This window comes from Sylvia atricapilla, chromosome 13 (genome assembly GCF_009819655.1).
Source record: "Sylvia atricapilla isolate bSylAtr1 chromosome 13, bSylAtr1.pri, whole genome shotgun sequence".
Taxonomy (NCBI): domain Eukaryota; kingdom Metazoa; phylum Chordata; class Aves; order Passeriformes; family Sylviidae; genus Sylvia; species Sylvia atricapilla.
Window position 1 is genome coordinate 16834825 of NC_089152.1, and position 23465 is coordinate 16858289.

Genomic DNA, 23465 nt, shown 5'->3' on the forward strand with positions numbered 1-23465 from the left:
CTATTTTCTGCATTTTGTGATGGTGACATCTTGTCTCTTTCAGAATGACAACAGTTCGTCGGGGGCAGGTGGGCCGGTAAAAATAACAGAAAATCGATCTAAGAAGAGCAGCTTCTTTCGATGCACGCTACTTTGATGAACTTCTAATGATAAGACTGCAGCACACTTAGAACCTTTTCTGCTTCTTTGAAAGCACAGGGTCACAAAGCCTCAGAAATAATACCACCAAGCTGCTGCTGAGAGCTCCATTGAACGTAGACTGCGATACACAAATACCAAGTGGATTTTGCTCACTAAGCCTATTGACCTGTCAGGCTCTTCTTTCTCAGATATGGAAGCTATGAAGTGGAGACACAAATGCAAGATTTAACTTGTTTTCCTTTTTTACTTTCTGTTTTATTGCCTGTTGCAAAAGCTGCTATGTTTCTTTTAACTTTGCACATCCATATTGGCCTCTTACTGCCTGTTACAGCACAATCTTACATTTGTATTTGCACAGTTTGACTTGTAAGTAAGATTCTTAACAGATTTGTGCACAGTTTTCTTTCTCTTTTTAAACAAATTTATTTTCAAGCAGAAGAGCCAGGGGAAAAATTATGTCTCATTTCCATTATTTTCTATGCTGTATACTCATGGCCATGCAGTATGGATGTTGTTGCTCTAGTGATGAGAATTACTGAAACAATTGGCATTTAACAATTTGTACAGATTTTGTCTCTCAGATGCACAAATCTGTTCATGCAGAAGCTATGGCTTCTATTCTGAATGTAGTATGTTGCTTTTCTTTCTTTACCAGACTTAGCAAAGTTGTGTTCTGAATTGCCAGTCACTTGTCTGATTCACAGATGCACCTTTCAGTTATTTGAATAAACACAGTGTCTTTCCTCACTTAACTTCCCTTTGTTAGCTCAGACTGTCTGCTCCTTTTTTTTGTTTCTGATGAGGAAGTACACTCTGGATTTGAAATCACCACAAATTGGCCTCGTCACTATCACTTAAGTGGCTTGTGGAAGCTGAATGCATGAGTTTTGAGTAACCTCTTTGTGGATTCACTTGTTCAGAAATGACTGCTTCTAAAGGTGACTTCCATTTTTACTCTTAATTCTAAGGATAGTTCGTTAACGTCTGTAAGCATTGGCACTAAGGAAGCCTCACATTAGGGCTATAATGTACTCCTAGTTATGCAGTTAATGCTGAATGTGTGTCTTTGGTCTGCTCGAGCAGTTGTTTTTTCATCCAAAACTGGTACCGTGACCTAGACTGTTAGAAGCAGAGGTGAAACATAGTTGCCTTTTTTTACTCAACTGAGCATTGTATAACGTAGTCTTTGTTCTACTACTTTTTTATTGTCTTCTGAAAATTTTCCTCAACGAGCAATTAAAAACAGGTGCTTTAGTTCTGTTGGTGTGCCAAACGTGGACCATTGTAAGCTTTAACTACAAGTTTGTGTCCAGCATGTTTGCTGTTAGGGGATGGGTGTGTTCTGTCAGTGTCAAAGGAAACATCTGACGTGCTTGCTTTTGCTTCACTTCGTTGTCTGGAGCTGTAAACAGTGGGTTAGTTGTTACCACAGATAATAACCATTTTGTTGTGTCAGGTACTGCATTTGTCATCTCTGGGTCTGTTCGAAGTAGTTTGAAAGCGAACAGGCCAATAGTGTTAGATGTGAAGCTTTTGATTTAAAAAGGTTTAACCTTAGTTAGTAGTAGCTGGTTGCATAAAGTTTTAGGTGGTTATCAGCCTGTCCCCACATGTAGTTTAATAGAAGTAGTTCTTGTAACTAGATGGTGGATCTCATAAACTGCTGTTGCTGCACTAGAACAGAGAAACCTTCATGGCAACAAGGTTTAGTGAAAAAACAAAGCAACCCTAACTGCTCTGTTGTCTACCCTTGACGTTTTTCTTGGACAGGCTAAAGCAGTTATGTTTTCTGTATGGTTCAAAAAAGTGCTTCTATACAGAAAGTGTTGTGACACCAATTATGAATGTTGTTTATTTTCAGTAATTTACCTCTGACTTATTTGGTGTCGTAATACTTTGATTTTTATCTCAGGGGTTGTCTGCAAACCAAAACTGACATGTTCTGTGTTTGGCACTGTTTACAGAATGCTTTGTATTGTTTTTCCTGTCTTCACTGTGTGGTTAAATGTTCATTCAATATTAGTCTCCATGAACTTCCCTTTGAAAGAGCCTGTAAGTAGTAGAGTCTATGAAGTGCTTCTTGAAGCAGCAGCGAATTGGGGTATCTGCTCTGTATGGGGGAGGGTGGGAGGGAGAAAAAACTTGCTATTTTCTTACATTTAGCTGTGCTAAACTGTACATAAATGTGAGGTAAGACCATAGGAAATTCACTTTATGCATGAGAAAGTACTGCAGTAAATATTTCACTTTGCTTATTGTTCGTGTACAGTTCATCTTTTTCTATTTGTAGAAGAATTTAATGCAATTTTGTTGTCATCTGCTGAAACTGAAGAATTCTAATTTCATGTGATCTTATGGATAAGGTAAAACGCAGATTTCTTTCTTTCTGTTTTTGCCCCCACCCCACTTCTCCAGCAGTATTAAATGGCTGAGTGGCTGCACTTTATCAGTGTGCTAACTTTTGGTCAGTAGAGACCTTTCTGTGTACAGTCTGCCCTGTCAGACGTGGAAAAATGTGCTGTATCTTAGCATGCAAATCAGCTGTATGTTTTACTGGGATATTTTAGCTATGGTTTCCTCTAGACAAGCGGGTGATGATAATGGTGTGTTCTGCCTATGCATCAGATGCTGGGTATTACAGGCTTTTCTAATATCACTATGATTGTTTTGTGCAGTCTCTGTTGTTACTTTGCTCAAGACTATATAATCTTAAGTTTTGAAGGACTCTTAACTATACCTCAGTCAACTAGTTAGTACTCTAGTGCCCATTAGAATGAAAATCATATACTTATTATTCATTTAGCAGCAAATGTATTTCTGTTTTCTTCCAGAAATTGCCATTAATCTTTCGAGAAAGCAGACATTTTTTGGTGGATTTCAATAAAACAAAAATGCTGCTTATGCTTTGGAGTTTTAGGAGAACTTCCCCTCAGCCCCATGCCTGTGCACTATTTCTTGACCAGTATTTTTCTAAATGGCTTTTTTAAAAAGCCAAATGAAAAACAAACCAGTCTCAGTGCTTTGCAATTTTAGCTTTCAGTCTGTGCTCAGCAAAACATGCAAAAGATTTTTTTGTGGAGTGTATATAGAATATGTTATTGACTTATCTGGGAGTTCTAATATTGCTAAAGCTTAAACCACTCTTGAAACTTAATGCAGCTCACTTTTCTCTTTGGGGGACAGTCTCAAAAATGCTGATTGACTTTTTAGACCTGTAGTTCTTTTTACAGAAAATATTTCCCATTGTGACTTTCCCATCATACTAGTCTGCTGAAGTTAAGTGAATTACGTGGATCATTTTCACAAGAGAATAAAGATGTCTTGAATGTACATATCACATTAAAATATTGTGAAAGCATAATGATTTGAAAGTCCATCAATAATATGTAAAATGCATAAATGTGTTATTTGTGAAAATGCATCTGTTGTTTGGTTACCTGTTCATGTAATGAAATTTTTGCAATGTTAAACTTGCTAAGGATTGGTCTGTAGGTGATAATAGGTCTTTTTTCTCCTCTGTTCATTGAACTGCTTATACCATTCTCACTCTTATAAATAAAACTTGTATTTCTTTCTTAAAAAAAAAGCAGGATTTACATTGATTTTTCTTGTTTCTGGTGAATTTAACTATTTCAGTGCATTCCTATGGCCTTACGAACATTTTTGCAAATAAAACTTCAATTACCATTATTTTAATGCTATATAGCTACTAAATTCAGAATAAAAGGTATAGTCCTTGAAAAAAATGCTTAATTTTGAAATAGAAGTGTTCTGCTGTGTGTGTTTAAGCACATTTTACCTCTGGTATAAAGGTGTAATGTGAAAAGCTCCTGCAGATAAAAGTGAACTTGTCATGTGGTTAACTTGTAAACCTAATCATTAAATGTGTATTGATGTATATAGACAAAAAAAACCCCAAACCCAGCTCCTAAGAAAACCTTCATAGTCCAATAGTTTTATTATTTCATGTGAACTTTTTTACAACGTGTGTCTCAAATAAAAGTTACATAATGAAAAGCATTTTGGAGTATTTTGTATGAAATATTCCACGTAGTTTTTATACAGTTGGCATTTCCACTCTACTTCTGATAAGTTTGTTGTGGAAAGGTGTCCAGCTGAGTTGTATCTGTACAGCTTATTTTAACTAGTGTTAAAGCACAAGAGTTTTTGTCTGTCTTTGCTTGTTCCTGAACTTCACTGGTCTTAAAGAGTTGTCCAGAAAAATCCTTTATTTCCATAGTGGTTGCTTAAATCGAGGTATATTATTTTGATGACCTTCAGTTTCCTAAGAAACCATTTTTCCAGACAGTGTCATAAAATGCCCTTTTAAAGCAACTCCTAAGCAATGCCTGTAAAGGTAACATGAGACACAATTTGTAATTTGATTAAGAATCATCTACTGACTTAAGCTGTTAACATTCTTTTTGTTGTTGCTTTAAATCATCATTATGTGAAAGGTATGACTCTGAAATTACCTGGAGCACAAATATCATTGCATCAATATAGCAAATATTGTTTGTCCAGTGTCCCTCAACACTGAGGAGCAAGTCCCAAATTGAGGGATTTGGCAAAAATACTTGTTAGCTGTTACATTAGCAATAATTTCTGCCTTCCAGATTATTGTGATTTGGCAGTAGCTTGCAGCTGGGACAAAAATTAGCAAACCTAATGAAAGAAAGGTTTTATCTACTCAAGACAAAAGCAAGTTAATAGTTGAGACATCCTAAGAAATAAACAGGAAACTCAGGGATGACAGCTTCTGAAGTGTATTTTCTATGTGTTCCTCTCATCAGCTGTATTTAGCTGAAAGGATGTATTGTCTCTGCCCTTGGCAACACAAAGCTAGAGTTCCATCCTTGTTACACCTTACTATTTCTTGATTCTGGTTTGCTTTGTTGTGCTTGTTTTCAGGCTTCTGGCAGACAAATTTGCTGCTTTAGGAGCAACTGTTTAAGTGTTATCCTACATCTCCCCTAGATGTGAACTGGATTTAGATGCTCAGCAGTCCTTAAGTTCTCACAGTAGTTAGGTGACATTTTAAGTGCATTTGCATTCTGCATGTGTTAAAAGGAAATAGCAGACGTACCTACACTACATAAAAATGGGGATTTCTTACAGCTTTTGTCTGGATCCATTTTTGGTTGCAGACTAGGAATGATGGGACAAATATTCCACACTTGTAGATCAGAGACAAGTTGTTGGTGCACATGCAGCATGTATGCAGTTTTTATAATCTAGTAAACTGCCTTTTTCATAAATTATTATTTTTCCAACTTGGTTGACTAGTGGCTCTTAAGAATTCTTGAACTATACCAGAGTCATCAAGATAATAAGATTTCACAAAAATTTTTCTTTAAAAAGATTCTAATCTTCAAGAGATGAGATACATAAATGAAGCTTTTATGTTGCATAATGTTTCACAATCTGGAAGCTTCAAGAAATGGCATGGCGTGGAATGCAAAACATACTGAAAAGTTGTGCTCTTGGATGTGTTGTAGTTGCCTCAAAAATTTTTTTACTCTCTTCAGCAGAGCACATCAGCAAGAAGCTGCTGGTGTGAACAAAGGCTGCACGAGTTCTGAGCACAGAGTTGGTACTTACTATTAGCTCAGTTTGTGAAATAAACTTAAAGCTATGAGCAAGATATGAGCATTTTCCCCGTCTGAGGAATTAACAGGTTTAATGAATTGTGGAAAATGCGTGTAGTTTGAACTGTGCTACTGAATACACTGTACTGCCTCCAGAGTGACCAAGAACTCTGTGAACATCCACTAAGTCTTGAGAATTTCCCCCTGATTAATCTTAAATAGCTTCCTGGAGTCGGTGGCTGAGATGACTTACTGCAGGTGGGACCTTTTGTGCCCGTGTCACCCCTCCAGGGGCAGTCCAGGACACACAGCTCTAACTGGTGTCCCGAGGCCTTGGGTGGCTACTGGGCTCTCAGGGCTCTGGACTTGCTTCCAAACAGGTTTTGATTTCTCAGGGGAATGCTACCATTGTGCTCATTGACCTTTGTGACTTAGTTTAGCACCTTTGTAGAACAGCATAAAGGGATGATGCTTCCTTTGGGACAGGAGCTGGGCCCAGGGCTGACGCCCTTCTCTGCTGCATCCTTTTGTTCAGTGCTGCCTCACCCACAGACGTATTTTTGTTTGCAGTGGAAAAGTGCAGACTTCACTTACCCCGTTAACTACAAGTGAAGTGCAAATTACGTTTTTGGGGTTTTTTTTAGAAAAGGTGCATGTTTAATTTATTTTCATGCTGTTCGCAAATCCGTACTGCTATTTTTACTTACTTTTTTCTTTTTTTCTTTTTTTTTTCCCTTCTAGGCAATGTAGGAACTAACTAGCTCTGGTCTGTATTCTAGATGAAGGACAGAATTTCTTCAACAAGGCCGAACAACTTTTGTCCCTGTCTTAATTCTGCCAAATGCTGCTTCTGAGCTTCCTCACCCAAACTGCAATGACTTTGTAACCCTCACGCTTGTGCTCTGAACCAATAAAACACAGGCAAAAGGCAACCGCGTGTGTCTTATGTACTGTTCATATGTAATTTTCCAGAATAGCACTGGTTAGATGCACATGAAATTAGGAAATGGCTGAGCACCTCCTTGTGACAAGTGTGGGGATGGACTGGCCTTTAAAACCAGGTCTTGATTCATTAATTGAGTTCCATGTGCTGTTTAGGCAGACAGGGCTGCGTTACTCAGCGACTGCTTCGTTTGCTTGAAGGGACAAAGCTGGTGCAGCACGAGGCCGGCCCGGAGCCCCTCCCTTTGCTTGTCTCCGCGAGGGATCGGCGGGGAGATCTCTCTGTCCCTCTAACTGAGGGATCGGCGGGGAGATCTCTCTGTCCGCCCGGCCGAGGGATCGGCGGGGAGATCCCGCTGCCCGCCTAACTGAGGGATCGGCGGGGAGATCTCTCTATCCGCCCGGCCGAGGGATCGGCGGGGAGATCTCTCTATCCGCCCGGCTGAGGGATCGGCGGGGAGATCCCGCTGCCCGCCTAACTGAGGGATCGGCGGGGAGTCCCGTCCTGAGCGGATCAGATGCGAGTTCCCTCTGCCCGCCCGGCCCCACTGAGGAGAGCGGCGGTGAGGGCCCCATGCCTGTCACGGTAAGGAGATCGGCGGTGAGGCCCCGTGCCTGTCCTGGTAAGGAGATCGGCGGTGAGGGCCCCTTCCCGCCCCGCTGAGGGGAGCAGCGCCAGCCCGCGGGTCCTCGGGCCGCCCGAGCCCTCATCGCAGCGCGGGCCGGGCGTGGCCGCGGGTCGGTGCCGGCGGCAGCAGCGCACCGGGGGCGGGCACCGAGGGCGGGCACCGAGGGCGGGCACCGAGGGCGGGCACCGGGGGCGGGCACCGGGGGCGGGCACCGGGGGCGGGCACCGAGGGCGGGCACCGAGGGCGGGCACCGAGGGCGGGCGGCGGCCCCGCGTTTGTGGGCGGAGGCGCAGGGGAAGCCGACTCGAAGCTTTCCGCGCACGGTCGCGGAGGTGAGGCCGGGGAGAGGGATGGCTCCGAGATGTGCTTTTCTGATATGGCGAAGGCATCTCCCGCCCGCCCAGGCCTCTCCTCAGACACTTCTGTGGGTACCCCGTGCCCACAGCTCCGGGGTGCCGGCGGGCAATGCGGGCACAGCTCCCCGGGAAACCAGCGCGGGCCGGGAGCGCATCCTCGCTGCCCAGGCTCCCACAGCGATACTCCGTGGTCCCCAGCGCCGTGTCCCACTTGCTGGGTCCCCAGTGGGTGGTGACCCCCCCGTGCGGGGTGTGCCAGGTGCGGGCTGTGCCCATGTGCACCTCGCAGCCATTCCGTGCTGCCTGGGGATACAAAACCCAGGCATCTTCACGTGGTGGTCGCCGCGGTTTGGTTACTCCCGGGGCGTTCCCGAGGAAGCTCCCAGTGCTGGGCTAAGGTGAGCAGCGGGGCCGGGAGAGCTCAGGTGCCCCGGGTGTCCGAGCCCCGGCTCAGCAGGACTGGCCCGTTCCGGCTCTGATGTCTGCGCGGGGCTTCCTTTTCATACATACTACATCATGTGCGCTTTCGTGCATACTCGTTTCAAGTCTGTGTTAGTTTCTGGCGCCTGGCAGGTATTTCCAAGAACCGTAGTCATGTCAGAAAACAGACTATTACCAGAAGTGGTTTTAGAAGCTGCTTCTACTTTTCTCTATTTTCCTACACAGTGAAGTTAGGCTAGTAGTCCTTTCTTTTTCACCATTAATGTAGTTTACTTAAATGGGTAGGTTATTTAACTGGTTTTCAACCACCCTGTCCGTATCAGAGATGAAATTGCTAGTTTAAATTCCTCTCAAAATTAAAAAAAATAGTTTCTCATCATGGGAAATGCGCACTTTAGCATGTACTTGTTTTGTGGTATTTACTCTACAACTCTCTAACCAATTTATTTGCCTTGTGGAACTCTTCAGTAGAAATCTCAAATGTTAGCGGAAAATGCAATATGTGTGTCAGGAAAATCCACAAACGCCAGAGGTTTGTGTCCAAAAAGGAGACAGATGAGTCCTTCAACTTTATTTGAGTAAATGGATGGAGTCCACTGGGCCCCACCCCGCGGGGTTTTCTCTCTCCAGGTCTCAGAGGGCGTAGCCTCTCTTCTATCCTGAGCTCCCGGCCTTATTCCTGTTAACAAACCTGCTGCCCAAAGTCAGTAGAAACATTTAGACCTATTTCAAAGACGCTGACACCCATCAAATTGTTTGTAAAGACATTAGCACACATCTTTCCTCTCATGTGTAACTATTCTTCAGGGTTTTTTTCCTCCTCTTTGGTTCAAGGGTTTTTGTCCAGCTGGTGTCTCTGCTGCTTTCTTCCCGTGTGTGTTTTGTTCCTGTGCAAACAAATGGGGGTAGCCATTAAGCATTAGTATGGAGAACTGCTCATCTTTGTAGTGGTGTTTTCTTTACTACTCCAAGAACTCTTCTGATTTACCTAGGACAAACTTTTGAACTAAGTCATATGATATTTCTTATTCACTGGAGATTGCATCAATGTGGAATCATATGGGACAAACAGCTTACACTATTTAATATCAGTAGTTCTCTTGTGCCACCATAATTTCTCAAAAGTTAGTTTTTATAATAGAAAATAAAATTATTGCAGCCTTTAAGCAAATAATAAAACTTAGGAATGGTAATTTAAAATTTGTTTCATTGGCGCAAATTGGAGATCTAACACAACTAATAGGGTTAACACTATTAGTTAACCCATGAACTTTCTTTCATATGGAGGGCCACCTTTTGGAAAAAAGAATTTAAAACCAAGTTTATAATTCATTTCTCTCTGATGCTGTAATTTCAATATGCCCCACTTTTTGGGGTAAGACACCCTAAGAATTTAGAGTGGTGTGGTTTGCTAGAGACCTAACTTTTCTAGCAAAGCAAGAAACCATTCTTTGTTATTTATTTAATACACATGAAAAGCTAAGAAGAAAAGAGGAAATTGGTGAAAATTGTCTGCACCACCTCTTTTGCTCTTTCCCTTTTTGTGTAGCAATTCCGGAAGGAAACGCCCTCCTGGATAGTCCTCCAGAGGGCACATGACCCTGGGTTGACTAAAAGGTTACTAAGGTTTTGTTCAACATATTCCTTCGAGAAAATCATAGAGGAATAAAAATATAAAACCTAGTAAATATTTTGCTTTTACCCATATTTTTCTAGTGGGTGAAGTCCTGGGATATTTTATAAGACCTGTGCAGTCTGTCCAGAAGCAGTTAAAGTTTAGATCTGTATGAACAGCTCAGAAATGTTCTGTGCTGGCAGCCTTTAGGCAATGTGCTGGAAAAGTGAACCAGTGAACATAAACACATAGGATCATGGTGCCTGTGCAAATATGAGATGTGATTATTAATTGAAGAGAAAGGGCTGCTATTTGAATTTATCAGTGAACAAATGAGATGCATCCAAAGTGACTCAATTCTTATTCATGAGTTTAGACAGCTGTGTGTGTTACTAACTGATAGAATCCTCTTTAGTAAGCTGTTTTTGCCATTGCTTAAAGACCATTTGGTGTTCCTGGGAAGACGCTTGGGTCAATAGTATATAACTAATAAATTTATATTATATTTGCCTCCAAAAATGTTTTAATATACTAAAGAAATAGGTACCTACTTTGGTAGAAAAATAATCCTTGAGTACAACACTTGACTTTCAATTCCTTGTTCCATGGTAAGTGTTCTGGCATTCATATTTATTTTTACATTTACTTTTGCTATTGTTCCCAAACTTGACTGTATGGTGTTGAGAGGAAGTAAAAAAAGTGACTTTTCTGACTTTCTCATGTGTGAGTCACTAGGTGGTGCCATTTCACTTCTCTTGAATCAGAAACTATCATACATACTCTTTTTAGTTGCAGTTGTTGGTTGCGTTTTTAAAAGAAAAAAAATGGTCTTCTGAGTTCTTTTTTCCCCTAAAGCTTCTATATTTAATATGCTTTTTCAAAGTTTGTTTTTGACGGGTGTTAACTTTTAGGTGTATATGCTAAAAGTAATCCTTTGGGGTTTGTTTTCGTACATTGGAGATGATACATGAGGAATTTTTTGTGACTCAGTATTTCCGTGGAAATTTTGAAACACGGCCAGTTTTCCAAGTTGTACCCTTACACTCTTCATAGTGGCAAAGTAGGATCAGTGTGGGCTAGAGGGAAGCTCTTCACTGAGAGAAGTGAGGACCACAAGGGCCTTGCTTTCTGTTATCTCTTATCAATCTCTGCCACAGCCTGGTTTTTCTACCCATGAGCCTGGGAAACAGCCTGGATTCACAACCAAGAGGAGAAACCCAAGGACTAGATAAACTGTTTCTCCAGGGACTTCTCCAAGGGAATCTCCACAGCCCTGTGTCCCTTGGAAACTAAACAAGGCCCTCATGCATTTTACAAGCAGAGCTTTGGCTGCAGCTTGGGGAGTTGAGATCCTCTAGAAAACAAGGAAATCAGCACGTAGGGAGGTGATCAAAGGCATGCCCTGAAAGAGGATCACACACAGACTGACCTGTTTTGCTCAGTGTGTCCACCCCCGAGGGCAGGATCTGGATGGCAGCTTTGGGAAAGAGGTTGATGACAGGAAGCCCAAAGCTTATGGCTCTTTTTCCTGGGGCAGGCATCACTTTGCCCAATCGATACAGTTCAAAGGGATGTGGGATCAGTCTCCCAGAGCATGTGAGAATCATCGTGATGTGGAAGAGTTGGGAAAATCCATGAGCTTCAGGGAAACTTGAGTCAACCTGATGTGTAAACAAGTGCACACAGTGCCCTGGACTCAGGCATTCCAGGGATACCACATAGAGCACATGGCCTCATGCCTCTAAAATTTCTGCCTGTGTCAGGTGTACTTTCCAGACTTTTAGTATCAGTCCTAAATCACCTTGTACATCTGTGTAATCCTGTGCTGTTGCTGCAGCTTTCCAAAAGACATTGCCTTTTGGTGGCTGCTCAAGGGCCCATGGGACGCAGGGCAACCAAGGATAGTGGAGATTGGGAGAGACCACTGGAAGTCCTCTGCTCCTGCTCTGAGAAGAACAAAGTTGCCTCCAGAAGCTGTGGGCCTTGTCCCATTGTCCTCTAGACACCTCCACTGTCAAACAGTTCCCTGTCTCTCAGGCATCTCTTCCAGACCTTGGAGAGACTACCAGGAGATGGAAAAAGCTCCTACAGCAGAGCCTCCCAGGTTCCCTGAGGGGGAAAACCACCAGGAGATGGAAAAAGCTCCTACAGCAGAGCCTCCCAGGTTCCCTGAGGGGGAAAACCACCAGGAGATGACACTGAGGCTGCCTGCACTGGTCACCTGCCATGGCAGCCTAGAGAGCACAGGGCTGGGTATGTGCAGGGAATGCCACCTGCTCTGCATTGTACTCTCAGGCCAAAAGGGATCCCTTTGGGGCAGAAGGGCTGGAAAGCAGAAAGCCTGTCCCAACAGAGCTCTTTCACTCTGAGTCCATTGAGGAGCTTTCATCCCTAATCCTGACAGTTCGTTACTGTCTGTCTCCAGATCTCACCCCGAAACCCTGGGATCTGATCACCCCAGGGATGGTGCCCTTTCTTGGCACTGCAGAGGCCACATCTGGGTTGGTGTCCTCATTTGGTGTCCCCAGGGACAAGGAGGTGTGGGAGGAGAGAGGCATTGTCAGAGTGCCAGGCAGAGAAAAAAGGGCTGCAGCACCTGATGCATGGGGGAGGCCGAGGGCACTGCACTTGTGCAGCCTGGTGGCAATGGGCAAGGTGTGGAGGGGGCATGGAACTGCTGTCTCCACCACCTCCTGAAGGTTCTGGAGAGAATGAAGCCAGACTCTCCTGAGAGGAGCACTGCCAAAGGGCAAGAGGCAGCAATCCCAAATAGCAGTAAAGGAAATCCCAGGGCTCCACGGGTGAAGATGAGGGACAGGCCTGGGAGAGCTGCACAAGGGACAGTAACTTCTTTCTTAAGCTGTGTCAGTGCTTAGAAGTCAGCAAGACAAGGCCCAGAGTCTGTTGAGGAACCAGGGCAGTTTGATCTGCCCAGAGCAGTTGACAGGAGTACAAGATCTCCAGAGCTCCATCCAGACCTTCTGGGGTTGATCTGTGGTACTCTGAGCCAATACAGCCCTTGAGCAGCCACCAAAAGAGCATGTCTCCTTCTCTGCAGGAGATTGCAGAGAAGCACCAGGTGATCCACAAATGGGGATAAAAGGTGGGGAAATGCCCTTCATGGCAGTAGAAGGATATGATGATTGAGGATATGGACGCTGTTATCCCTTGACCACCTGAGTCTGAGGCACCCAGTCCACCTAAATCCACACTGGGTGACTCAAGTTTGCCTGGAGCTCAGGGATTTTCCCAGCTCTCCCACATCATGATGACACCCACATGCTCTGGAAGACTGATCAGTGTCCTTTTGAAATGTAAAATGCATGGGATGGAAAACCCCATCACTGACCCAGAAAAAGAGGCTCCCTGCTCTCAGCCTTTTCCCCAAAACTGCCATCCAGGTCTCTGGCCCCTGGGATGAGCACGCTGAGCAAAACAGGTCAGTGTGGCTGGGAGTCTCCTTCAGGGAAGGACGCGACATCTCTTTGATCACAAAGCCAGGCTGTGGTACAGCCTGTGGACTGTAAGGAATTCCCCATGGCTGTCACTCAGGCCTGCAGGGGACATCCTTCCAGCTGAACATGGACTTTCCTCGCCACTGAGCTTTGTCACATCCTGCAGACTTGGGTTTCTTCCCCACTATGGGATTGTGCAGCATTGACTTTTTGTCTCAACTGACCCACACTCTTCTTGTATGTTTCTGATGACCCATGGGAGAAATGTCTGTCAGGATTAGGCTGAGTGCCTGCACTGCAAGTTTCTGAGAGTTGATCTGAGGTACCTCTCATTGCTAAGGTTGGCTGTAACTGGTGCCAAATAAGCCATCAAGAAGACTGAGTGACAGAAGCAATAGACACTACACAAATTCATCTAAACTCACCTTATACACCAGCCTGGGATCTCAAAGTCAAGTGGCCTTAGGAGCTGGGACACAGATGAATCATTTCCACATTGGGTGGTGTGAAACTGGAGAAAAATGCCTGAGATGAAAGAAGCAGGGACTTCATCAACACAGGGGCCTCACAAGTGGCCACTCCCAGAAGTTTGAATGTTTCACAAACAAGGAATGTTTGTGGCTCCTCAGGGCTCTGGGATACAGCATAAAAGGCTGCTCTGCTCAAGGCTCTGCATCCTGGTCTCTGGCCTCCCTTTTCTCGAGGAACAAGGTAAGCCTGAGTCCGCTCCATCCTTCTTTGTGGGCTGAACTGCTGCTGTGGAGGCTGCCCAGGCTGGACCTTGGGCTGCCTCAGCTTGGTCCTGACACAGAACTGCTGAAGGGACATCGGCCTTTCCATAGTGCTGGATGGGGACAGCTGGGAACAGGGGGGCTTTCTTCTAGCACAAGGGGATCAGTGGGGCTCAGCCTCAGGGGGATGTGCCCAGCAGAATTTGCACCTGCTGTGGGGTAACAAAATGTCCCAGTGGATGCCTGGACATCTCTAACACAGCCGTGTCTGTTGTGGAGATGGGCTGTGAGCAGTCTTTCCACAGGGGCCTTAAAGCCACTGTGCTGAGTCCTGTTCCTGCAGTGGGGCAGCCTTCCCATGCTGTGCTACTCGGAGGGCACCAGGAGGGTGGTGGGGGTTGTAGGCACAGAGTGTGTTTTGAAGACCAAATGTGTCCCTGGAGAGCTCTGAGGGACAGAGAGACAGACTGATGCTGAGGCTGGTTGTTGCTCCGTGCTCTGTGTTGCAGCTTTGCCTCCTGCTCCGAGAGATGTCTTGCTGCAGACCCTGTCCCCCACGGCCCTGCGGCCCCTGTGGCCCAACGCCCCTTGCCAGCAGCTGCAGTGAGCCCTGCCTGGCCCGCTGCGCTGACTCCACGGTGTACATCGAGGTTTCGCCGGTGGTGGTGACCCTGCCGGGCCCCATCCTCACCTCCTTCCCTCAGAGCACAGCCGTGGGATCCTCTCTGTCAGCTGCTGTGGGCAGCTCCCTCAGCACCTCGGGGGTTCCCATCTCTTCTGGGGGCTCCCTTGGCCTGGGGGGGTCAGGCCTGTGTCTGCCTTTCCCCCGCTGCGGTCAGATCTGCTGAGGCCGGCGCATCGTCCCCTTTGTTCCTGGCTAAGGGGCCAATCTCTTTCCTTCCCTGACCCCTGCACACGTGTGTCTCAGTCTCTGTTCTGTGCCACCGCTTTTGCTCCTTCTCATTAAAGCCTTTGTGCAGCATCACTGGAGAGTCATGGTCATTTGTTCTCCTCCTCCCTCAGCTACCGCCTGCTCTGCCAGGGTGAGCACTGGCTGCTGTCCTTACCAGCAGCTGCACAAAGAACTCCCAGAAATTACACCAGAGCACCAAAGCCTCAGTCACTGAGCTTGGGTCTGTGACCTGGAGATCACGGCCCTGCAGGGCCAGGTGCCAATTTGTTCTTTGTGAGAGTTGAGATATTTTTAGTAACTCTTCAGTCCTTTCAAAGCTTCTTAACAATAGCATAGGAAAATCAGTCTTGACACTTCCATCTTCTATTGGTGTTATGGGAACTATCTGGAAGAGCTGACTACTTGACTCTGGAGTGCAAGGTAGAAAAGTAACCTCTCTGTATCTGGCAATAGATATCTGGATATAGGCAATGTGACTTTATCAGATTTCAATGGCAGAGTTAACTCCGTTAATTACTAAATGCAGAAGTACAGAGATGAAAATTGCATTGGAATAATTTAGCATGGTTTGTATGGAATGCAGAGTGGTGCAGTGGGAGCATGCTGGGCCCACAACCTAGAGGCTGATGGATCAAAACCATCCTCTGCTAGGGCACTCTTTCACGAATGCTGCCTTGCCCAACAACTTTTACCCTCAGCTCTAGCTCTCTGGGCACCCCTGGCCCTCCTCTACCCTCTGCCCCTGCCACCTTGCATGGCCCAGGTGGCTGTGGGGCAGCAGGCACAGCTTCCCCCATGATACTTGTGTATCATGGGCACACAGATCTTCCTCAACTCCCTGCAGGCAGCTCAATCCCCAGCTTCCCAGCATGTGCTTGACTCAAAGACCTGGGACCATTGTGTGTCCTAATCTGTTTGCTGCTGTGACCATTTATAGGGTGATCCAGGATCAGGGTCAAGGAGGTATTCCCAAGGGACACTGTACTGGCTAGTGGTGGCTGGGTGTTGGGAGGGGAGTGGGCACAGAATGCTGCAGGGTGGTCTCTGTGGGAAGATGTAAGGGGCTGCCATGTGCTGCACACAGATGGTTCCATCTCCATGTCAGACTGCTGAGCTATCAGCAGCTTTTGGCCTCCATGAAAATATAACGCAGAGAGGGTAGACAATGCCAGACAGAGAGAGGAGGAAAAAAGAAGGGTCAGGAACAGCAGAGAGAAAATTCATAATGCTATGCTGCTTCAGTTACAAGAAGGTTGAGTGAAGCCGACAAGCTGATCCTGGATAAGAGCAAGGAAAGGCTGTGTTTAGTGTTTGTTGGGGGCTTTTTTGTTACTCATTATGAGAACCTTTTTCAATTGGCCAAACATGAATTTCCCCAAGTTGAGTCTGCTCTGTTGTTGGCAACAACAGCAGTTTTTGCAAAGCCATATCCCAGTGTTTATTTTGTTCTGGAAGAATTCTCATTTTTATGCTTCTCATTCACTGAAGGTGGAGCAGGAGTGAGCAGCTGGGTCTGTGGTTGGCTGTGCTTACCCCACCACAGGTATGCACTCACAGATGCACTGGCACAATGTGGGTGAGGAGTGATGACATTTCCAGCGTCCCCTAGAGCACCACCAGCACTCACATAAACAAGGGAGACTTTCTGATCCTTTTCTTCTTTGGCTACTCAGGACTGGAGATAGGTACTGGACTCTCACACACACACCTCATAGGTCAGTGCAGTCTGTACCTGCAGCTCAGTCCTGATCTGTCCAGGGTCCTGTCCAGCATCTGGACAATCCCTGGTGCTGATCTTCTCTAGTTGGTGTCTAGCCCAGCTTGAGTTTCCCAGCCAGTATCTTACAGAAACACCCATACTCTGTAGCAGTGCACATAGGAGTGGAATGAGCCAGCCTGTGCCTGGAACTGGGTGGAACGTGAACTGTGGGAGCAGGCAGTACATCACCATGGTGCTGCAGTGGTGAGCATAGCTGCTGTGCCTGGAGCTGGGTGGAGTGTGAACTGTGGGAACAGGCAGTGCAGGTCCAAGCAGCTGCGTTGGTGGTATAGTGGTGAGCATAGCTGCCTTCCAAGCAGTTGACCCGGGTTCGATTCCCGGCCAACGCAAGCCAAATTTTGTTGTCTCACCTGCTCCCATTTAGCAGCAGGGAGACCACAAACTGTGATGTGCCTTTGTAACCCTGGATGACAAACTTCAGCTTCTAGTCCAGTCCTCTCTTCCCTTCCATGACACACCTTGTTTTAATGGACAGTTTCTCCTCATGTCTGGGTCTCCCCAGTACCGTTCTCAGGGGTTCAGATGAGGATGACGAAAAATGTTCGTACAGCACCACCTCCTGCGGCCCTGGAGGACACTCTGCTTTCACCAGTGTGTTTTTCCAGCTGAGGTGGGGCTGGGCTGGGCTCCTCACTGTTGGTACAGGAGCTGGATGAGAGGGATTTTCAGTGTTGCTGCTGCAGCTGGTTGCACCTGGCAAGAGAAGCATACTGCTGTGGCACAGTAATAATGAAGACTGACAATGCTCCGGTGGGGACCGAGGCATGAACTCTGTGGACTTCATGAGGCCAGTTATGCAACTTGGGGGTATAGTGGGAGGAGACCTGTTCTTTATAAAATGTCTCAGTGTCACACTGGAGTGAAATTGCTCTCCATCCTCCACCTTTTCCATCTCTGCAGTGCCAGCTGGTCAAATGCTTTGTCATTCCCCTTCAGAGGGGCTGTTGGTACATACAGTGTCTGTGTTCATAACACAGCATTATCTCATACGTAAGAAGACTCCTTCTAGGAAACAGACTGTGGTACATGTGGGAGCTTCATTTGAAATGACCTGGTTAACAATCATTACTGCTTGTCTCAGACACCCTATGTCACCAACCCACTTGTAGGGCTGCTGACCTATTCTGTCCAGGCTCCAGCACCACAGTGATATGCTAAAGTTTACTGGAATTCTGTGTGATAATATTTTTGGAAACTAAGGGGTAGAACAGCCTAATTTCTCTTACAGCTCGTGGTTAAGAGAAACTGGCAGAAGTTGCTGAACTATTATCCTTAAAATTTGAAAAATTGTGCCAATATGTGAAATTCACAGTGACTTGAAAAGTAGAAATATAACCATGATTTCTAAAAAGAGAAAAAAGGAAGTCCTGAAGACTTATAGGTTGATCAGTCTCACCTTGATGCCTGGCAAAATTGTGGAAAAGATCTACTGGGAAACTTTGTTAATGTACATAGAAAACAAGATGAATGATTACAGACGATATGGCTTCCCTAAGGACAAAATTAATGTCCTTCTATGCTAGGCTACAGAGACAGAGCCTGGAGAAGGGCTGTGAAGGTGTCAGCATGCTGAGGGAAAGCCTGAGGGAACAAAAAGACTGCAGTCCTACTGTGATTTGAACTCAGATCACTGATGTGGAATCTAGAGTGCTCACCATTACACCACAGGGCCTCCTGAATAGGTCTCCACTGCCCCCTTACCTTCACCTTTTCCAAGTCCTGCATCAAGTTCGCCAGTTCATTCACCAGTGGGATGTGTGTGCCTTCTGTCACATGGGTACTTACAGAAACCCTCCGTGTGGTCTTTGGCATCCCTCACCAGATGCAATTCCATTTCAGCTTTGCCTTTCACAACTTCATTTGTGCATGCTCAGACAGAGCATGAAGATTTGAAAAATAATCGTTCTTAATTAGCTTATGCACTTTTGTCCTGTAAACTGCCAGTCAGATGCTTTAGGGAATATACCTCTGTGGCTAATCAGAACACTTCCACTCACACCCAGGCATGCACATACATGCACCACACACTGCAGGAATTCTCTGAAGAGACAAGCTGAGGCCAGGACCCCTGGAGGCTTAGGGGAGAATGATGGAGCAACGGTTCACAGCTATTGCAAAAAACCCCAAAATCATCTCAATATGAAAGGAAGCTGCAGGTGCTCATTGTTTTATTTTCGCAAAAGAGCAAAAACTAGAACAACCAGTTGTACTTATAGAAATGCAGAACTAGAGCAAGGCAGAAATAATTTTAGCATTATGTTCACATAGCTTGTGTATTTATGAGGGTAGAAGCTTGCCAGGCTCAGCAGCATGACAGGCTGTATGAGTCGAGCATGTGTATGTCCAACCACACAGCTGCAGCCCCTGACCTGTCAGGGACACTTCTGCCTGCCTGAATCCTGTACGTGGACCATTCCCCAGAAGACCTGTGGCCTGGAGACAGCCCACCCGGGAGCAGATTTATCCTGAAGGACTGCTGCCCCAGAGAGGATGTACACTGGAGCGGGGGAAAAATGGGAGGAGGAAGAAACAGCAAAGGCAAACTGTTGTGAACTGACCACAACCCCCCCACTGGACATTAAAGTGAGGAAATAAAAGTTTCAGGAATGAATCACAGAATCCTTTAGATTCCAAAGAACCTTTAAGATCTTGAAGTCCAACCATTAATCGAGCACTGCCAAGGTCACCAGTAAGTCATGGCCCCAAGTGTCACATCCACACACCATTTAAATCCCTCCAGGGATGGTGACTGCTTTGTGTAGCCTGTGCCAATGCATGACAGCCCTTTCACAGAAGAATTTTTTCCTAATATCCAACCTAAACCACCCTTGGCACAACCTGAGGCCAGTTGCTCTTTTCCTGTTGCTTGATGCTTGGGAGCAGGATCTGACCCCCACCTGGCTACAATATCACATCAGGGAGATGTGGAGAGCTTCCTTTTCTCCAGGCTGAGCCTCCCTTAATTGTTCCTTGTGCTCCAGACCCTTCCACAGCGCCGTTCACTTCCCTGGGCTTGTTCCAGCTCCTCAAGGTCTCTCTTGTCATGAAGGGCGAAAAACTGACCCTAGGAGTGGAGGTGTGGCCTCAGCAGTGCCCGGAACACAGGGACACTCACTGTCCTGGTCCTGCTGGACACACCATGACTGGTATAGACCAGATGCCACTGGCCCTTCTTGCCCACCTGGACACACCTGGCTTCATGTTCATCTGTTTTGAGCCAGCATCCCCAAATCCTTCCTCTCCAGACACTTTCCAGCCACTCTGCCCCATCCTGGAGTGTTCCAGGGACTTGGCATGACATAAGCACAGGACCCAGCAATTCACCTTGCTGAACCTCAAATCATTGGCCTTGGCCCATGGATCCTGCCTGTCCAGATCCCTCTGCAGTCTTCCTGTCCTCCAGCAGATCCACACTCCTGCCAGTTTTATCTGCAAATTTACTGAAAGTGCTCTCAATCCCCTTGTCCAGATCATCAATAAAAATACCATGAAATGGAACCCATGAAAAAAGGGAAGGTAGGGGGAAGGTGATGTAGTTTTGGGTTTGTTTCTTACCATCCAATCTATTTTCATTGGCAAGGAAGTATTTTTTTTTTTAAGAGCAAAGGATTGGTAAAATAGCACAGGTGTCTTTGAAGGAATTTCACTTCATTCTTAAATTTCATTTAACTTTTTTACAAAGGGATCTCTTATGTTCTGTGTAGCTACAAGGAGTGCATCACCCGGACAGTGAAAAAACAGCCACCTGTTTCCTAAGGAACCACTTGGCAGTAGATCTCTTCAGTCTTTGCTTGAATTTCTGGTTCCTCAAGCTGTAGGTGATGGGGTTGAGCAACGGGGTGAAAACTGTGTAGGACAGGGAAACAATTTTCTTCATGTTGGATCAGAGACTGGCCTTGAGTTGCAGGTGGATGATGCCAGCTGTGCTGTGGAAAAGAGTCACTACCAACAGGTGAGCTGCACACAAGGAAAAGGGTTGTGTCTGGCCCACAGCTGATGGTATCTGAAGAACAGCATGGATAATGAGAGGATAAGAAGTGTCTATCAGAGAAAAAGGAATCATCACTATTACAACAATAGCAATAAAAAACAGTAGTTAGGCAAGGCTGTGTCTGCACACACCAATTTTAACACAGGGAAAACATCACAAAAGAGATGACTAACCATGTTTCTCACACAGAAGGGCAGAGAGAACAACTGTGTGGTGAAGCCCAGAGTCACAGGGACATGAGGGTGAATCCAGATGCTACAGAATAAGAGCTGGAGGTTTCAGAGGGTGTGGAATAAGAGTTGGAGATTGTACTGTGCCTGTCTGCTATGGTGTCAGCTCTTCAGAGCTGCCCTGATGGTGTGTGCTTTGCAATCGTGGCTCAAACACTGTTCATAAAACACAAATATTTTTGCTATTGCTGGACAGAGCTGGCACAGAGTCATGTTTTTCTCTCCAGTTCCAAGCCTCACAAAGACAAATCAGCTGAGTGAGGGGACACGGTCAGGACAAACTGCCCAAGGGGATATTCCATACCACAGGATATTTTGCTCAGCAATAAAAGCTCTTGGAATAGAGGAGCAAGATGGCACATTCATGGTTAAGGTGTTTGTCTTCACAAGCCACAGTTAGATATATGGAGCCACTGCTTCCTAAGAAAAAGCAGCACAAAACCTCTTGATAGGAAGCAGTGAATTAATTTCATTTTCTGCTGGTGTGTACAGCTGTTGCTCTTCTTAATTAACTGCAATTACCTTGATCCATGAATCTTTTCATTTCCCTTTGCTTTACTCCCCAGGGAAGAGGGGCGTAGGAAGAGGTAGGATGTTTATACTGTTGCAGAGAGTTTAAGATTAAATGGAGTTACTTTGCATTTTTGCAATTAACTCACTTCCTCATACAAGCAGTTTTCCACTTTGACTTCTGTGTTAAGTAAATACCTTATTTTTGTATAAACATGTCACCAGCAGACATATATAAAAGATCCTAAAGATATTGTTTGTGGTGTTATGCTGGCGGAACTTGAAGTTACCATTTCCCACACCCCCTGACACTGGCTTTCTTTGGATAGTGTGAATTTGTCCCCCAGACAATGGCAGTAGTTGCGGGCAATTAAAGCTACCAAAGCTGTATAGAAATAGCCTATATGGTGAATAAGTTACCTTTGTAAAGACATGTGGAAGGGCAGTGCCTGCTCCTTCAGGGGTACCTGGTCAAGGATCTTGCTTCATGTGGCAAAGGAAGATAGGAGAGGAAGAAAGTAATGAAGAAGAATGTACAGGAACTCAAGTCTGTGACTGTCAAATGATGAGGGAGACAGTGAGGAAAACCAAACCTGGGCTATCAATAATGTAATGAAGGGGAAATAGGGAGGAACAAACTGCTTTTGCCTGTTAGCAGTTCTTTGACTCATGCCTGCTGTGAGGTGGTTGTGGGTGTTACTGTGGACAATAGTGAGGATTATTTCCTACTTTTTGTTTATTTTGTGTGGGTGGCTGTTTTGCTTCAAAAAGGATACCAGGAGCCCCTGGAGTGACTCCTGACTCCCATGCCTCAAAAGAGAAAGGAAGTGCACTAAAGGTGAAAATGGAGCAAGGAAAACCAGAAAAAATATAGACCATGCAGGAAAGGAGTTAGGAAAGCTGATGCTCAGCTGGAGTTGACTGGCAAGGAATCAGAGGGCAAGAAGAAGAGTTTCTAGAAGAACAGTGACAGAAAAAAAAAGTCTAAGAAAGATGCAAGTGTGAGAGTTACTGCCTGGGCACTGAAAAGGCTGGGGAATGCTGGGGTATGCAGTGGCTTTTTTACTTTGCACTCTGGAGACAAGATCTGCCTCCACACACGCCCCCACCTCATCCCTTAAGCCTAATTGGAAAGCACGTGGGAGCAAAAGCACCTTAAGAAGACCCAGATTAACCACTTAGATCAACTGTGGTCTTGAGACTGAGTCAGAACTGCTGAAGCAGGGAGGTTGGACTAGATGACCCATGGTGGTCCCTTCTGACCTGAACCATTCTGTGATTCTGTGACTTCATTCTCTTTGGTCCTTGAAAGGTCATGGTGATCACAGGAAGAGGAAAAAGACAAGCATTTTCCCCCTCTTCTAAATGGCAAGAAGGAGGAACTGAAGAACTACAGTCTCATGTCAGTATCTGGAAACGCTGTTGACACAAAGGAAGAAATCCTTCTGGAAGCCATATTGAAGGACTAGAAGACAGTTGGGAACAGCTGGCAACAGCTGGCATGAATACAAGAAGGGCAAGTAAGGCCTGTTCAATCTGGATGACTTCTGTGGTGAGGTAACTGGATAGACAAGGGAAGAGAATAGATGTCACACACCTTAATTTGAGCAAGACCTTCAGTACAGTTTGCTACAGATTCCTTAGATCTAAATTTGGAAGATGTGCTGTGGGAAAGTAGATAATAATGCCTGTGGTCAAGACTGTCAGGCTCCAGGTGCTGTGTGGTAAGAAGTCCTGCTAGCAACTACTTACTAGTGGTATTCAGGGCTCAGAACTGTGGCTGCTGCAGTTTATTTTCCTATCAATACAACAGATCAGTCAAAGAGATGACTGGGTAGAAAGGAACTTTGCAGAAAAAGCAGTTTTTCAGTTTCATCATCCTTGTCCCTAAGGCTGAGGCTGCCAGAGACCCTGCTTGACATGGAGTTCATCCCATTACCTTGAAATCCCAGACTAAGTAAAATCAAATTTGTCACATGGTTCAGTCAGAACACATGATCCTGGCTGGTTTGAAAATCAAATAAAAGAGGAGGCACAAAGCAAAATGGGGCAGCACTGGGAGTGTGCCTGATTGCCAGAGGCTCATCCACAAAATGGTGGCTCTGCCACTTATAACCCCAGTGTTATACCAGCCAAATACATC

General features: G+C 45.5%; 1 protein-coding gene, 1 non-coding gene and 1 pseudogene across 4 annotated transcripts in view; 2 read left to right on the plus strand and 1 right to left on the minus strand.

Annotated features, from left to right (window-relative positions):
* RAB8B (RAB8B, member RAS oncogene family) overlaps window positions 1-23465 on the plus strand; it is a 79040-nt gene that overhangs the window by 23458 nt on the left and 32117 nt on the right. Inside the window, exons 8-10 of one of the 3 annotated variants that reach the window (XR_010744643.1) lie at window positions 44-68; window positions 2432-2504; window positions 6471-6499. Coding sequence is in view for 2 of the 3 variants with exons in the window: in XM_066328598.1 (XP_066184695.1) it covers window positions 44-136 (93 nt within the window). In the remaining variant the exon portion in view is untranslated. Of the gene's footprint in view, window positions 1-43; window positions 4162-6470; window positions 6662-23465 lie in introns of those variants that run through there. The other 2 variants (XM_066328599.1, XM_066328598.1) reach the window with 2 other exon arrangements.
* TRNAG-UCC (transfer RNA glycine (anticodon UCC)) lies at window positions 16849-16920 on the plus strand. The gene has a single exon. It is a non-coding gene; the product is annotated as a tRNA-Gly (tRNA).
* On the minus strand, window positions 20310-21479 carry LOC136366831 (olfactory receptor 10A2-like; annotated as a pseudogene).